We start from the raw sequence: 17,694 nt of genomic DNA on the forward strand, positions 1-17,694 counted from the left end.
TATATATATATATATATATATATATATATATATATATATATATATATATACGGCAATATACGGAATACAAGACTGACCAAACGGGTTCTAAAGAATTTGCTTATAGGAATGTAAACTACGTTCACTATTTAAACTGGCGTGCGCTATTGCCATATAGTATGGATCCAACTACTCTGTCATTCCTGGTAATAGTCATTACGTCGTGTCTTACTCTCGAGAAATCTCTCGATCAATTGCCACCTGGTGCAGACGCTGCTCTCCCATTAATATTCGTTTCACAATTTATTTCTTACATATATATAGCATACAAACTACAAGAAAATAACACAATTATTCTTCGGATACTTCTACTGATCTATCACCATTACAAATATTCACCAATATAAATCTTTACCTGAATAATTGATAAATAAATTCATTAAATATTTTTAATATTATTATTATTATCATCATCATCATCATCAATTTCACTGAGCTTATAAACCTTTACATGTAGTAAAGTAATTAACGTTTAAATGCTTAGCTGTCATTAGCAATATCACAACCGCCAATTTAGGTATCAAATTATTATAATCGTATAAGTATATATATATATATATGTATATATATATATATATATATATATATATATATATATATATATATATATATATATATATATATTTATACGATTTACTGTTCACTGTATGCTCTCTCTTTCTCGCTCTTGCTACTCTTAAGTAATTATATAATTGCGTAAATTAACTAGTTGTATACCACTCATATAAATTAGCAGAGAACTTTATATTTAAGTACGACGATTAATCGTAATTGGGCAGACAAACAGACTATCGTACAATTATAATAAAAAACAGAGGAAACATTAAAAAAAAAATAAATAAATAAAAAATGTATTGCTAAATCAAAGCAGACGAAATGTTTTTGCATCTGAGGTGTGCAATGTATCGAAATCAAACGACCAAATATACCAATTATTTTTTGATAACTAAAGGAACAGAATCAAAGTGATAATCAAGTGAAAATAAATAAATAAAAAGTTCAGACATTATCGGGCGTTTCGTACCGTCCTGGCACGCGCCTTAAAAATGGCGTCGTGTCTTACGTCACGCGATTCCTCTTTGAGTTAACAATATATATGAAGGTGAACTTACACGTAAGTGTGATGATAGAAAAAAGATCAGGATAGAACGGCGTCAATGAGTTGGAGAAAGAAATCTATATTATATAACTGAGAGAGAGAGAGAGAGAGAGAGAGAGAGAGAGAGAGAGAGAGAGAGAGAGAGAGAGAGAGAGAGAGAGAGAGAGAGAGAGAGAGAGAGAGAGAGAGAGAGAGAGAGAGAGAGAGAGAGAGAGAGAGAGAGAGAGAGAGAGAGAGAGAGAGAGAGAGAGAGAGAGAGAGAGAGAGTGTGTGTGTGTGTGTGTGTGTGTGTGTGTGAGCAACTGAGCACATGTATAGACGGGTGGAAATGTTAGCAAGGGTTAGTGAGCCTGTAAATAACTGGGTTGGGGTGTTGGTGAGTCTGTGAGCAAGTACGTGAATATGTGAGTATGTGAGAAGAGAGAAGAGAGAAGAGAGAAGAGGATGGTGATATAAAAGCGTAGATCCGGGGATCGGGGATGCCCAGCTTTTCGAGGATTGGTCAGCAACTTCAGTGGAGGGAGTGGTCGCAAACGGGCTTTGCTAAATCGATCTTTCAAAGTTATACCTTATACACACTCTTATTATTCCCTATAATCATAATTATCACTATCAATGCACATCTACTTATAATTATTGTCATTTTTATATAACATAATATAATGGTTATTTTAGACAATAAACTTGTATAGTGATAAATAAGGGGTGGTGAAGCTATTAAAGTCATTGTCATTGCTTTATTGGATTCCTGTCCAAGCTCGGAGATTCTTTGACCCTTCCTTTCTTCCTGGGTTCTACATCGTCGATAAGGGTCATCATCACAATGCTTTTTATTTCTTCCTTCAATGGCTGTGTATTTCAGGGATATACACGACCCTTGAAAAATTAAAACCTATAAACTAGAGCAACAGGGTTTTACATTTTATTTATATAATAATTATAAGGATTTCAATAATGCTCTGTATTATAAATATAATAAATATATTTATCTCAACGGCTTTGATGTATCATTAATAAATATAATAGAAAAGTTATTACTACAATTAATAATGATGTTGATTCAATGATCATAATTTTGTCACGTGTTAAATCCTCGTGTGAATAGTTACTTTACACAAGTTGGAAAAACAAATTTATATAGTAATACCTAAGATAATATAATCGAGACAAATATTTGACGGATTATATAAATGATATTTGTCAAATTGTGATGTAAATGTTTATGTATGTAGATAGACATAGACCATTTCTCGATAATGTTTTCTTCAAACTGTTATTTTCATTTTTATATCATTATTGTCATCATAATCATCAGAGTTTAAGGGTTGGTAATAGTATTTAGTATTTAGTAGGGGAGTAGTCGGATGACAACGACAATATTGCTACTATTTGCTAAGTCACGGAGTCAACCCCATACATATTATATATATATATATATATATATATATATATATATATATATATATATATATATATATATATATATATATATATACTCAAATATACACCAGGGAGAGAAATTAATAATATCATTCCCCAATAAATCATTTCTACTTATATTATTTAAAATAAAAATAATTATTGATGAGAATTTAAGTTTATAATGATTGTAAATAAATATAAAAAATAAGTCAAGTGGATGATAAAAAAATAAAATACAAGAGTTGTTTCTCCCCTATCTACTTTTATCTATCTATCATCAATTTTCCAATCGAGTGAATTTCTATCAAATAACACTCACCGAGATTCTTTTTTTATCACTCACACACTCCAAGATAAAATCGTTTTTGACTGTTATTTCTATATTATATATATATATATATATATATATATATATTTGACTTTGAAGTATATATATAAAAGTACTATCAGTAGTATATCAGCAAAAGTACCGACGAAATTATTATATAGAAACAGCAGCAAGTATTAAAGGTTACTTTTGTAAAAAACACGCGTTTGCCACGTGCAAACAATCATTTTATGAACTCACTCATCCTTAAATTAATTCCCATTGATAAATCTTAAACTCTAGGTAGATAATAATAATGATAATAATAATAATAATAATAATAATAATAATAATAATAAAATATTTTTTTTCTTTGCCTGCTCCTACTGTTAAATAGAACAGGTATTTTCGAGCGTGTAGTTCGAGACACGAGTCAACACGTGTCCATCTCTAATTATAAAAAGATACATTGTGTATACGTCATACAAAATATCTAATATTCATATACTAATGTGTTTATCTTTATTTCTTTAGTTAATTGTTCTATTTTCATCTCATAAATAAAATATAATTTTTTTTTTTTTTTTTTTTTTTTTTTTTTTTTTTAAATCCAAGAATTGAAATGTCCATTTTATTTCTTCAGTCTCTTATACTTAATATCTGGTGTTTCACAGCGGGTGGTGCCATCAACAAATACTCGGTATAAATCTGTATAAAATACATATAAAATATTCCTTTTTTCCAATTGTTTTATTATAAATATATATTTATTGTTGTTGTAATTAATGAATGATATTTATTTGTCCAGGTCTTGATCCACAAGCTCAAGATTCCAAAGATCTTTACTGGTTCTAGAAAAAGATAGAGACTAGAGAGTCATCCCGAAAAGGACGCCGTTAGAAAAATATTATTAATTAATGACAAGAAGATAAATTTTTTTATATATTTTATTTATAAATCGCAAAAAGTTTGAGAACTGTACACCAGAAAAGTGATTTTAAAATTTTAAAATAATTTAAGAAAAAAGTTTTATTGTCAAGTGTACATAGTGTTGCCTAATTACTATAAGGAACGTTTAGTTATTCTCTAAATAAGACTATTAATTATAAATACTAGTACTGCGTGCACTATTTATCTTAAATGACTGCTGATGAAACAAATTACACAGCTTAATTAAAAATATTTAGTTAATTAAAGTAGTCACTGATCAATCAATTATTAAAATTATTTGTAAATTTCCAACGCTGAAATTATTTTATTTTGCCATCTGTACTCTATTCCTGTGTAATCATTTTTCCGTTTTAAATTTTTTAAATTTTATTTGTAAAATTATTGTAATTACCATTCACCATAATCACCTTCATAAATATCAGATCTGATAATTATTTAATTTATAAAATAAATTAATAAAAGCAGTTGAAAATAATAATTCAGTTTTTATTTTTTTTTTTTTTTAGTGTAATACATATTATATTTACTTAGTTTTAATTGTCCTGGGTGTGACGCAACAATACTACGCACAATTCTTTGACTCAAATCTTGCTTTGTTTCGTCGAAAGTTTAAATATAATAATTTTTTATATATCTATCCTCAAACATCTGGTTTTATTTTAGTTATTAACTCTATACACATGTATGCATTCGAATTCTCACACACTAATGAGACAAAAACAAGTAATTAACTGTAACACTTGATGCGGAAGTTTAATGAATAATTTATTTTATCGATGACATATCACAAGTTGTCACATGTCAACTTGTCTAAATGAATCAATTCATAATCTTTTTCTTTTTCTTTTTCTTAAATGTTTTATCGATATATTCAATGTGTTAATTGTCTTATCCACCTCCTTATTTTGTTGTTAATTCAATTTTTACAAAATATAATGCAGCCGCCTGACGTGAGAGCCATCATATTAAATTTTATTTTAGTTTATTTTATTTGATGAGTAGACCTTTTTCCACGTGGGAATCCATCCTCAAGGAACTTACATTAAACAAAATATTCAGCCTCATTTTATTTTCCTCGATGGTAAATATCAATAAAAAAAAAAAAAAAAATAATAATAATACTTGAATTAAATTTTATCTTTTATATTTATATTATATAACAATTCTTTCTCCGCTTTTAAAAAAAACTCCTTTTTATTTAATTATTTGATTATTAATGATAATGAGTCATATTGGTATTTATTTATATATATATATATATATATATATATATATATATATATATATATATATATATATATATATATATATATCTATGACACGTGTACAAATATAATCTGAGATAACGAGATTAAAAATAATTTATTTTTAGTTAAATATTATTGTTTAATCAAACAATATTTAACTAGTGAATAAGTTTTTTTTATTACGATTGAAATTAAAATTCATTCATGAAAGTAAGGTACGTATTTATTTTATTTTTATAATGATATTAATTGTTAAAAAGGGATCGATCGTTGAAAAATTGATAGCAATAATTAGCAATATAAATTAGAGGTAAAAAAATAAAACAAACGGTAGTTGGTAAATTCTCAGGGGCTTCTAATAAATTGTGGTCGTCCTCGAGAAGCTGTTGGCAGGGAAAAATAGTGGTCTTGTTGGTCTTGCTGAAAGATTACAGATTTATATTATTTATATATAAGAGAATAAAATTAAGCTTATAAATTAAAAGGATTAAGAATAGAGACAACAAGATTTATGTGTGAATTTTGTGAATTATTATGTAATTATTACAACCAACAATTAATAAATAATATAAATAACAGTTTGTATTTTTGGCTGGTAATTTTTTGCACCCGCGAATTTCCGGTCTTTTTATAAATTTTTTTAATAAACTTTAATTTCAACACTTTTTTGCGGATATTTTTTCAGACAACATAATTCATTGATGCATTAAATTTGTGACACATTTGTACTATAAAATAGTGAAGCATATGTGTAATGGTATGTTGGTATTTGAGAGAAGGAAAAACCCGGTGCAGGAAACCACGTGAGGCCCACGTGCAGAGAATTATTCATTTACATATGAGAGGAAATAAATATTTGTCTCTATGATTTTTTTATAATAATAATAATAATAATAATAATAATAATAATAATAATAATAATAATAATAATAATAATAATAATAATAATAATAATAATAATAATAATAATAATAATAATAATAATAATAATAATAATAATAATAATAATAATAATAATAATAATAATAATAATAATAATAATAATAATAATAATAATAATAATAATTATTATTATTATTATTATTATTATTATTATTATTATTATTACAACACCTGATGTATTTTGGTACTGTAATAAAAATATTGGGATGGCGAAATACCACTCGATTGAATAGACATTGAGCGTAGAGGTTTTGATAATTAAATACCATGGGGGTGTAAACATCCCTCGCCTCGACCTCGAATACATTTCAGGGGTTTAATGATATTGAATATTGCCCAGTAGACATTAGACATGTCTGCCGCTTTATTGGGAATTATTATTATTAATTGTTATCAAGTTATCAAGGTATATAATTATAAATAATAAAATAAATAAGTAGGACGGTGGTACTCTTCTTAAGCGTTAGCATCACTCTGCTCGTTTTTGCTCTTCATAAATGATGAGCTCGGGTATTTTAATGAAGACATTCCACGGGTGCTTACCCAAGTGGATGTTGCTACTGCTACTGCAGCACTTACTGATCCTACTTCTATATTCTATATAGAGGTAAAAGTTAATAGAATATAAACGCATTTTACATTTTACGTCTTTCTACCGTGATTTAGACCAGGCAATAAAAAATATAAAAAAAAAAAAAAAAATAAATACGAGCAGCTAAAGAGCTTTCATCTCTTTTCTTCATTATTTATTTATTATTATTCAATATGTCCTCTTAGTTTTATACTCAAGCAACCTCACAGCAGTTTTAATATTTTTAATTACAACCACAACCATCGTCACGTACATTTTATTCCGTTGAATTGAATTTTAAATGGGAAATCGGGAAGGAGGAAGGGGACTTTTTTAGTCCAGTTGAATTGAAAATAAGGGAACTATAGATGAATCGTGTTGCACGTGTTTCTTATTAACTAGAACATTTAACATATATAGACACCCTGTTTGTGCCCTTCAAAAGACACTCGTTGTTTTGAGCAGTATTAAGCTATGAGCTGAGGGTTATCCTATCCATTCAACAGTTCAATATATATTTATACAAAAGACCATGGAAAATTCAATGATACACCAACGACAGGTGTATCATGCGCTAAATATTTATTTATTTAAATAATTAAAATAATATTTATTAGTTCTGTTGAAAAAAAAAAAAAAAAAATTGAGAATAAAATAATATAAAAAAAAAGTGGTTCAAAGGAAAAGGAGAATCGGTGGTCCTCTGATAGATCCCGATATAGATAAAATATAAAAGGGACATATATATATATATATATATATATATATATATATATATATTTACAGTAGGTGACACTCTTGAAATATGTCCGCCAACATTCCTAGACATTTTTTCGTTCTTTGTTGACCGCGGCAACTTTACTACGTCATCGAGAATAGAATCGCCGACAACCGATTAAACCGATTAAACCGATTAAACCGCTTAAACCGCTTAAACCGATTAAACCGATTAAACCCTCTCATTTTATTATTATGCTTTATTTTATTTCATATATTGTTTTTTCTCACATTTATAGATATTAAATTTTATTTTTAAATAAAATTTTCAGAATAAGTACATTGAAATTAATCATAAAACAATAATAATAAATAACGTGGGAAGATAAATGCAATAAAATGATGTTCATCATCGTGATCTGGTGATAGTCCTCTGATGATGAAGATCATCGATCTTAGTTACCTTTCATCTTAGAAATAACACATGCATCAATAATATATCAATACATATTATCTCTTATTTGTAGTCTTCTAGTTCTTTTTATTCTGTAGAGTGTAGACTGAGCTCTCAACTCTATCTATCTAAAACCTGTGTCTTAGCGCTAGACCCCACACGGGTTCCAACAGCTAGATTTATTACTGTTACTAGATACATGATCGAGGTTTTAATTCGCGAGTATGTCAAATCGTTCAGTTAATTGAAAAATAATAATGGATACAGATGTACTTATGAACCTCAATGTTAAATATATAAGAACAATATAATGTAAGAGTATGAGATACGACTGTTAGATAAGTCGCAACTCCCGTCGTGCATGATTTTGGTGACCTAACGCAACGGGACGCATGTCTCATGTCTTAGCTCTCGAGATCCTCTAGACATTTCTTGGTCATCATGTGAAAATATTTTTTAAACGATCAAGATGAGATACTATATTTATATGTAATGCATGATTTTTTTTTTTTTTTTTTTTTATTTTTTTATTTTATCGCCTCTGTATCAATCAATTTTTGACATGAATCTATACGAAATTATTTAAAATAAGTAAATAGTGCTTCATAAAAATTTTGTAAAAAAAAATAAATTTTGAGGTATGAAGAGGGTTGTAATTTGATCGTTGGGTTACACAAACAGAGACAGAGATATAGATAGATAGAAAGGATGAACATATCACCCGAAGCAGAAGCAGAAGCAGAAGCAGAAGCAGAAGGAGTAACAGGGATATGGAAAACGCGAACGACGCCGACAACGACATAGCGTAGTCCGTTTGGTTATAGCGTCCAGCTGGTGGAATATGCATACAATGAGACGTAAGCCATCCGTCCATATCGAAAACCGCGATAGTGAGGCTTGACATTCCTTACATTACGTCTCTCTATCGTCTCTCTACTGTTCTCCTTATATATCCTATATATTCTATATATTATATACATACATATAGGTAGTAAACTCAAAATACTTGTGTGTTGTATGCTGTATGTCCGGGTTGACAGCTTCCTGGCGCACAATACATACTCCTTGCTGGTCATGGATACCACCCATTAAATTACTATATCATACAGATAACCTTTACTTTTAAGTTAAATAATATTAACTAAATGAAATTCTGATCTCTAGCTAACATCTTTTTAAATTAAATTAAATTAAATTAAATTAAATTAAATTTATGGGTTTTATTAAATAAATAATTACTAAGTAATTTGGTTTGTTAGTGTATATCATTTTATTTGATACAACAGGCATTCCATTGATACATTATAATGTTAATATTAACAATAACAATAAAATTATAGAATACCTGACAGTAAATATATTTTTAATATTTTCGTCAACCATCTTGTATATAATATAATATATTATAAATTTCGAAAAATTGATATTGATTATTTATGATTAATATTTATCCAGATAAACAAATATGTTAGTCTATGTTATAATAAGCGATAAAATGATCAGATGTGAAACAAATTAATATACAGTTAATACATTATTGTTGGTTGAGATAAATATTAAAAATAATAACTGAGATTGTGTGTTAAGGTCGATGATATCTGTCAGGACAGTTCGGGCATGGCTCTTTTGTTGTATCATCTCGATTGATGAAATACTCGTTCTTAACTTGGCCAGAGTATGCCATTGTTATTCCAATAAGGCAAACAACGATAAACAAATATACCAATAACTGAAAAACAAAATTTTATAATAAATATCATGTGTTAAATTACCCTCAACACCTTCAAAAATTATATAAAACCACTGTAGCAATTTTTTATTAATTTTTATTTAATTTAAAAAAAAAAAAAAAAAAAAAAAAAAAGTTATTATTATTTATTTGATTTAGGCTTTTTCTAAAGGCTTTTCCTTAAATTTTAATAAATGACCAGTGGTAGAAAGCCAAAAAATTAAATTTTCATTCGATTTTAATATCACAACAGTAATATTACTATTACTATTATTATTATTATTATTATTATATACAATGATTTTATATATTTTTGTTAATACAAAAATGATAATAATAAAACACTTACACGAGACATTATTCCTGAGTGAATGTGGTTAATAATAATTCAGTTATGAGATTATTAATGAACTTCACTTGAAGATCTATCAACTGATTGTGACTTTATCACTGAATATCACATAGAGTTTATATAGTTGATTGGATATACATAATCGTTCCCCTCTTTTTAAAAATTATATGACCATCTACGTCAAACTATTTTGAAGCTGGGATTAATTATTTTACAGCTTTTTATCATCACTCTCATTTAATTTCTCATTTTATTTAACTTGATTATTTATTGAACGAACAGTACGATTTTAGTCTGTCTAAATATTTATTTTTCTTCAATCGTTATAGATTATTTTTGATGAGAATTTTTCACATTTTTTTTTCATTTGATAAGATTAAAACTTTTTTTTATACAATTAATATTTATTTATTTATTATAAATTATTTTCGATATTAAAATCAAATTCAATAATTTGTCCTGATACGTAGAAAAATTTAATTAATAAAAAAAGCTCCGCAGAATTCTTTATTTTTTTTTTTTTTTTTTTTTTCTAATCAATAATTAAATTTTTTTATTTATTATACTGACGAAAAAAAAAAACTTGTACCAACTAAATAAAAATTTATTTTTGTCTAAATAATTTGTCCGTACTTAAATTATACTCCAAAGGGCCAGAGTGAAAATTAACTCCCGATTTTTTACAATCTAAGGTAATAAATTTATTTTTTTATTACAATATCTTCATCTTATCAATTAATCAGCTTTGTTATTTGTGAGAGACACTAAAATCTAAGTTTAGATGTTTGCTCAACAAATAATTATTAAAACAACTATCAGAATAGAAAACAACTTTTATTGATAAAACTCACTACGTCATCATGATAAATATAAAAATCGATTTGTTATTTTTTAATTAATCGAATATTTAAATATTTTTATAAATTTTTCCAGTCTGATCCCGGCTGTCGTCATCGTAACGTTATAACGTGGGCCACGTCAACGACAAGAACGAGCCATACGATTGGGCGTCAGGGTAGTTGTCGCCATGGTAACAACTCCTCACCCCTATTTCAATCTACATCGACCACTTTTATACTCTACAACTATATACATCTACATAACATACACTTGGGTAGTTTTGAGTATACCTTGTCACTCCAAAAAGAGAAGAGACCTCCAGAATAACCGAATAACTCGTGAAAATACCTAAATTAAAGACACTATATATATATATATATATATATATATATATATATATATATATATATATATATATATATAATATAATATAATATAATATAATAGGGGTTGATGGCTCGGAATTACTATATATAACCATTATCATCATCATATATTAAATATTCAATTATTATTTTTATAAAAAGTGAGGAATCATATACACATATATGATGAAATAAATGGATGATGTTCGGAGTATAGAGAGGACTATAGAGAAGTTTAGATGTTTGAGTGGTATGGTCGGCGTCCTTTGTCGTTCTTTTAGTACGGGCATGCGGCAGAGGGTTTTTACCCCTACTGTTGGAATCCACGAAACACTTTTACGTACGGTAAGTAGCGGTGAAACCCATTGAAATGCAACTCGCGTTCCCTATACTGGATATTGGATAGTGGTCACCCATCACCCATCACCCATCACCCATCACCCTCGCTCACCTACTACTCACTCACCGTCCATTTTATTTTTATTCTTACAAGTACGACAACAACAACAACTACCTTTTGGGATCTCCTTCCAATCACCCCCAATCTTTATTAAGCCTGCTAAAAGTACACATATGTCCGTTCATCTATACTTCTATACTTATACCTGTATACTCAAGATTCACTGGACGATAAACCACTAATCCAAATCCAGATCCCTCAGCAGTCACTTTTGTTCCTCGCTCTCAAACTCTCTTCACTATAAGATGATCAATCTTAGACTTTTTATTATCCTGATTCTGATTCTGATTCTGATTCTGATTCTGATTTCGCGATATTAAAGTTTAACTTTTAATAGCTTTAATCAATATTACCTTTTAAAGGTATATCGAGTAAAAAATTTTTAATTTAATAATAAATAGGGTATTTTGAGAATTATTTGCCCAAACATGACCCAGACAGCCAAGTGGAGATGCTTCTGTAATAACTGCAACAATCAACGGATTTCAGCTGAGGAAATGAGGAATTTTTATTGTATCATTAATCAAAGTTAAAGTAGTAACAAGTAGCATACCATGCACTCGACTAACTTCTATATATATATATATATATATATATATATATATATATATATATATATATATATATATATATATATATATACGAATGCCTGTTAATGTGAATATTCGCGCTTTCTAATCACCAGTTGGCATTTATTAAAAGAACAAAAGAGATCGAGATCGAGAAAGAAATCTAAAAAGAAAAAAAAAAAACAAAACGATTCAGAAATCTCTTGATAATAATAGCTAATTTATGCGCAGTTAACTTTATTATTGATTTTGCTAGGCTCATCAAATTAACACACTATGTAAATCAATATTTAATTTATAAAATAATTCATCGTAAAAATAATACCGAATAATCAATTATAATCTTGTTTTTCATGCTCATCAATTTCCAGTGTATACCAGTATTTTTAGAACAAAACTGGATCACGCAGTATTTTTCGAGAATAATTATTTTTTATACAGATGATAGATGGTCCTACAGCTATTATTGTTTTAAAATCATGTCGTCAGTAATGACAGCAAATATCGGTAATACTATCAATAAATCCTTAAATCTTGGATAAATATTAGAGTATATTAATATAGTAGTATTAAGCATTGATAAAATTATCTATTATTGACTTAAATCTTATATTGAATAAAAAAATTATTATTTTAATCAGTTTAATTGTTTTTTTCATTAAATTAAATCGTTTAAATTATTTAAGCTCTGTACAGAAATAGCTCGGCAATAAACCTTTTATTTTTTCCAAGCACTTGCGTAAACATGTTTATTTTTATAAAAAATTTAATTTTTATTAACAATACTCGAAATAAAAATTTCTCCTCGCTTAGATCAAAATCTTGAAATAATTTTTAATCAAAATCTTTTAAATAATTCCAAAATTATAGCAATAATTATTTTTTTTTTTTTTTTTTTTTGTTTCATTTTTCGTAAATATTTTTTGATCAAAGAAAATAATTATTTATTAAATTTATTTGTTTAAAATTTTTCAATATATTAACAAAATATAAATTTATTTAGATAACAATATAGAGAGCGCCACAGTTCAGAATTACCACGTTGGATAAATTCTACTCGAGAAAGATTTGAATGTAGCGATTGAAGGACGCGGAGAAATTCAATAAAATTCAACGTAGAACGTGATGATATAATAATATATCATAGGAAACTTTAAAAACTGTAATCTGGTAGTTGATAAAATTCAACTCTACTAATACGTAAATAATAAAATAAATCGATTAGAGGTATAAAAACAGCGTTGCCAAATCTACAGATTGTTTCAATTAATAATCGAGCACTCGAATCACAATAATACATGAAATCCAACTAATATGAAAATAGTTACTATCAAATAGAGAATCTTCCGGCTTAATAATAATAATTTTGGGTCATGAGGATCTTCTGCAACGGTAAGTTTTCATTATTAATTGCTAATAGTTGCTTTAGTACGCATTTTATTCATTTTAATTTAATTTAAGGGATTTACCAGAATCGATAAATTATAATTTGTATTTAGATTATCAAAATGAATCCATGGTCCTCACGCAGATATTTTCGCGTGACACCTCTCCGAGCTTTGTGTGCTTTCCTGGTGATCAGTGCACTTTTTTGGTATAATCTCGGTCGAGAAAGCTTGCCACCGCCTCCATGCAGCGTTCCTGAAGAATTTACCGAGAGATTACACGAATTGGTCTACAGGTAAATTCAATAACTTTTCATACTAATAATAAAAACGAAAAATAATTGTTTATCATTGTATTTAACAGAGTTCACCTGGTGTTGGCAAAACTTGGGATCGTTAATTTTCTCTGCTTCGGAGCTCTGTGGGGTCAAGTGAGAATAGGACGAGCTTTGCCTTGGGCTCATAAAATAGAACTTTGCATGGTCGACACCATGCGAGATGATGTACTGATTACAAAAGCCTTCCGTGATGCTGGACTAAGTGCTACTTATATGTACACCTCTGGTCTTTATCGAGTTCAGGAGCATCAAGTTGGAGAAGCTTCTGCTAGGGTTGAAATAATTGTCTTTGAACAGGATACCGTCGTAAGTATTGTAAAATAAAATATTTTATTTATTTTATTTATTTTACAATTTAATAATTATAATGAATGTTTTTATTTTATCGGTACAAGACCCAAATGATGAGAAGAATAGGCTGGACAAGAAGAGTATTACCGCCAGACTGTGAATTATCACCGAGTCTTCAGTGCTTTCCACCGCAATTGGTATTCCCACCGTTGCCGGTAAAACAGTTCGGCGGAAGACTTGTTCCAGTACCAAGAGAGGGCATAGAGCTACAAAAATATCACTATCCAAATAATTGGTGGCTCGAAATAAAACCAACCGATTGCGTCGAGCTCAATCAACTTCCAACATAATTATTATTGTAATGATTAATAATGAAAGTATTTAAGTAAATAACTTAAATTTTATAAAATTGATATTACAATAATTTTATATGTATCTGAAAGCTTCCGTTATATTTATATTTTATATTATTTATAACTGTTGATTGCTTTTTAAAAGAGTTATTAATTATAATCTAGTCATTCCGTATACAATTAATATTATTTTTTAAGTAATAATAAACGGAATAAATTCAATACAACTAGTACTATGTAGGGATAATTAAATACGACAGTTAATTAATTGTTATATTGAAAATTATAATAAAAATTCATATCAATATTTAGATGATTTTAAATATTTATTTATAACAACTATTTAAATACTTCCAGTGTTCTGGAATTCAGACAAACATTACGAAAATAATATTTAACATTCACCTTGACTTTCGCTAGACTCCTCCAGACTTTAGTTACTCCCATTAAACTCGAGTAGTAAAAAAACAGACTGTCATTATTAAAGTAAAATTGCTTTCTCTCAGTGCAGCGATTGTTTACCTTGGTAATTATATATTTTTATCTTTGTTTTTTTACATAGTTTTATTGATCAGTAAAAGTATTTCTAGTCAAAAATTAATATTCTGGGAGATAAAACTCTCTAGTGACTGTAAGCAGCATCTACAAACTAGATAGTATTTAATTTAGTAGTGAATGAATGATGAAAGGGGAAAGTATAAAACCAAGACACTACTCTGTTTACTATTTTAAATTCTATTGATCTTTTAAACAACCAACTTGGAGCATCTTCAGTTAGTGTTTTTATTTTTTTTTTTACAATTTTATTATGATTCAGACATTTATTTTTACAAGAGAATGAAGAAATTTGTACGTACAATATAAAATCAATATAAAATTATAAAAAAAAAATATATATTTAAGTATTAAATCAGTGGTTTTTTGTTTTAGTTTTTATGTTTTCTTGCAGTGATAACTATTTTAGTGGTAATAAATTTATCAGTTGCGTACAAGCCTGTAAGGTCTTTAAAACACTATCAGCGAAAACCTTGGGTATACCGGCAACCACAATGGCAAAGATTTTCTCATCCTCGTAAGCGGCCAGTCAATAAACGGCCACCAGAATTCCATTATCCACCTCAACGGTAATCTTTATTGATAATTTTTAAACATTAAATTAAATACTTTTGTGAAAAAAAGTAATAATAATATTTGACCTATTTATCGAGAAATTTAGCCGTAAAATTAGCATAAGGATTTCTCTATCGAAAATATAAATTTAAAATTCGAAATAAGGATGTTAGAAAGTTGTCTAATTTAGATAAATAACCATTTTAAAATAAATGTATAAAATTATAAGAGACAAGATGGTCTGATGGTATACTGTATTACATTATAAGTTTCAAGATTTAACCCACCGGTAGACCCGTTTGTTTAAGTAACAAAGTTAATTGGGACTTTGATCATCCATAATGTTGGTTAACGCCTGAAAATTATGCTCGAGTAGAAGCGGTCATATTAATGAGTACTTACCAGTATTTAATTTTAATATACTACTCTATCTGGGTAATAACTAATAATAAATAATAAAAAATTAATTTCAAGAATAGTTTTTAATTTATGGCTCCTGATAAAATCAAGCACTTGTACCTGCAGGTGATATCTTCGAATAATCCAATTATTTTGTTATCTAATATTCCATATCACTATATCACAGTCTGATGGACACGCCCTACTTTAAGATAACCCTGAATTTAAGGTATATTCTGAAACTCATTCCCATTCCCATTCCCATCCCCATCCGGGTAGACGAAAAGGCGACAGGGTTTACCTCTAGTAATTACAGAGTCTCGTTATCCTTTATCGCAATCGGCACCTTTTCAACTACCTATCTGCCAATGCCACGTCGGTTAATCAAGAGTAACAATCGGTATTATCAGACTAGATCCTTAAATATAATTTCTTAATCCATATTCAACACCACGGTCATTTATTTACTGTTATTTTTTTTATTTTTCAGACGACCTCCAAGATCTCAATATCAAAATAGAAATAGAGAACCGTTCACTATTGAATTTGAATTACCTATCGAGTATGTAGAAAATTATCACGGAAGATTCAAGGGCGACTTTCAAAATTATCATGATGATAATAATGATTACGCTTTAGATGATTACGGCGATGATGACGCTGATGATCGCCAGCTTAGAGTTCAAGTAATTGATCTTATTAATTAATTAATTAATTAAATTTTTTTTTTTTCTTCATGGGGTATTTTTTTTTTTTTTTATTTTTAGGTATTAAAGGAAGGGAAAAAACGTCTAAGGATAAAACTATCTCGCAGCGATAATTTTGACACTAACAAACAGTCAATTAATGGAAGTAATTATTGAATAAAAATAACGCGAGTTAATGAGTTTAGTCAATGAGTATAACCGTCAGAAAGTTTAGTTTTAGTTTTCGTGTTGAGTTGGAATGTTGGAAAGGTATAATGTATATATATATATATATATATATATATATATATATATATATATATATATATATATATATATATATATATATATATATAGTGAATCAACTCTTTATTCAGCAATTTTGTAATTTTCGACTTGAGAGCCAGCACCCGAGTAAAGTGACTTTTGATATATAAATTCAACATGCCGTCGGTGGTACTTGCAATTTCATTTAATGCATCGTTACTGATTGTACATGTCGGTGTACTTTTTTTTATTATCACGATATATTAGTTATATAAATTATTTTTAAAATAAATATTGCTCTATATATTTTTGAGCGCGTGTATATTAATATTTATTGTCAACTAGAGACGCTGAAAGATAAAAAGAAATGTGTGTTGTGAAAATAATAATAAAAAAAAATGGCAAAGGTCAACAACGGAGCGTATAGTATATATCTAGGGTTTGGCAACGTACAGTGAACAGTTACGTTTTACTTCGGCTTCTTCGTCATCGATCCACTCACCCGTTTTATTTTCCCGTTTCCCGCCATTTCGTCCTTTCCACTTTGGACTTTCCGCCCAACTCCCAACTCCTGCCAGCTCACACATTTATTTATTATTATTATTATTATTATTATTATTATTATTTTATTATTATTATTATTATATTTTCATAACATTAATATTAATTAATTTAAGATTTTTTCCTTGGTTTTATTTCTAACATAATAATAATTAACCAACATAATATACAATGTAATAATAATAATAATTGTTATTGTAATTACACAAATAAAATTTTTTATTCGGTAATTATTTTAAA

General features: G+C 27.9%; 3 protein-coding genes across 4 annotated transcripts in view; all 3 read left to right on the plus strand.

Annotated features, from left to right (window-relative positions):
- Nucleotides 1–4,265, plus strand: part of Vg (transcription factor vestigial) — a 31,791-nt gene extending 27,526 nt beyond the window's left edge. Inside the window, exon 6 of the mRNA XM_074248319.1 lies at nucleotides 3,676–4,265. Coding sequence (XP_074104420.1) covers nucleotides 3,676–3,722 — 47 coding nt within the window. The 3' untranslated portion in view covers nucleotides 3,723–4,265. The remainder of the gene's footprint in view (nucleotides 1–3,675) is intronic.
- An 8,715-nt stretch (nucleotides 4,266–12,980) lies between these two features.
- LOC141524491 (uncharacterized) lies at nucleotides 12,981–14,677 on the plus strand. 2 transcript variants are annotated; one of them, XM_074238428.1, is made up of 4 exons: nucleotides 12,981–13,456; nucleotides 13,526–13,745; nucleotides 13,814–14,093; nucleotides 14,183–14,677. In XM_074238428.1, the coding sequence occupies exons 2-4, from the start codon at nucleotides 13,573–13,575 to the stop codon at nucleotides 14,426–14,428; spliced, it is 699 nt and encodes a 232-aa protein (XP_074094529.1). In that variant the 5' UTR covers nucleotides 12,981–13,456; nucleotides 13,526–13,572; the 3' UTR covers nucleotides 14,429–14,677. The 2 variants fall into 2 exon arrangements, with proteins under 2 accessions (XP_074094529.1, XP_074094520.1); XM_074238419.1 differs by having other exon boundaries at nucleotides 12,986–13,456; nucleotides 13,564–13,745.
- A 133-nt stretch (nucleotides 14,678–14,810) lies between these two features.
- On the plus strand, nucleotides 14,811–16,867 carry LOC141524683 (uncharacterized). Its single transcript, XM_074238680.1, has 3 exons — nucleotides 14,811–16,340; nucleotides 16,431–16,626; nucleotides 16,708–16,867. The coding sequence occupies exons 1-3, from the start codon at nucleotides 16,132–16,134 to the stop codon at nucleotides 16,801–16,803; spliced, it is 501 nt and encodes a 166-aa protein (XP_074094781.1). The 5' UTR covers nucleotides 14,811–16,131; the 3' UTR covers nucleotides 16,804–16,867.
- Nucleotides 16,868–17,694: the final 827 nt, after the last annotated feature.

This window comes from Cotesia typhae, unplaced genomic scaffold, assembly GCF_013202065.1.
Source record: "Cotesia typhae breed Kobodo isofemale line unplaced genomic scaffold, CoteBio_Ctyphae contig_11, whole genome shotgun sequence".
NCBI lineage: Eukaryota > Metazoa > Arthropoda > Insecta > Hymenoptera > Braconidae > Cotesia > Cotesia typhae.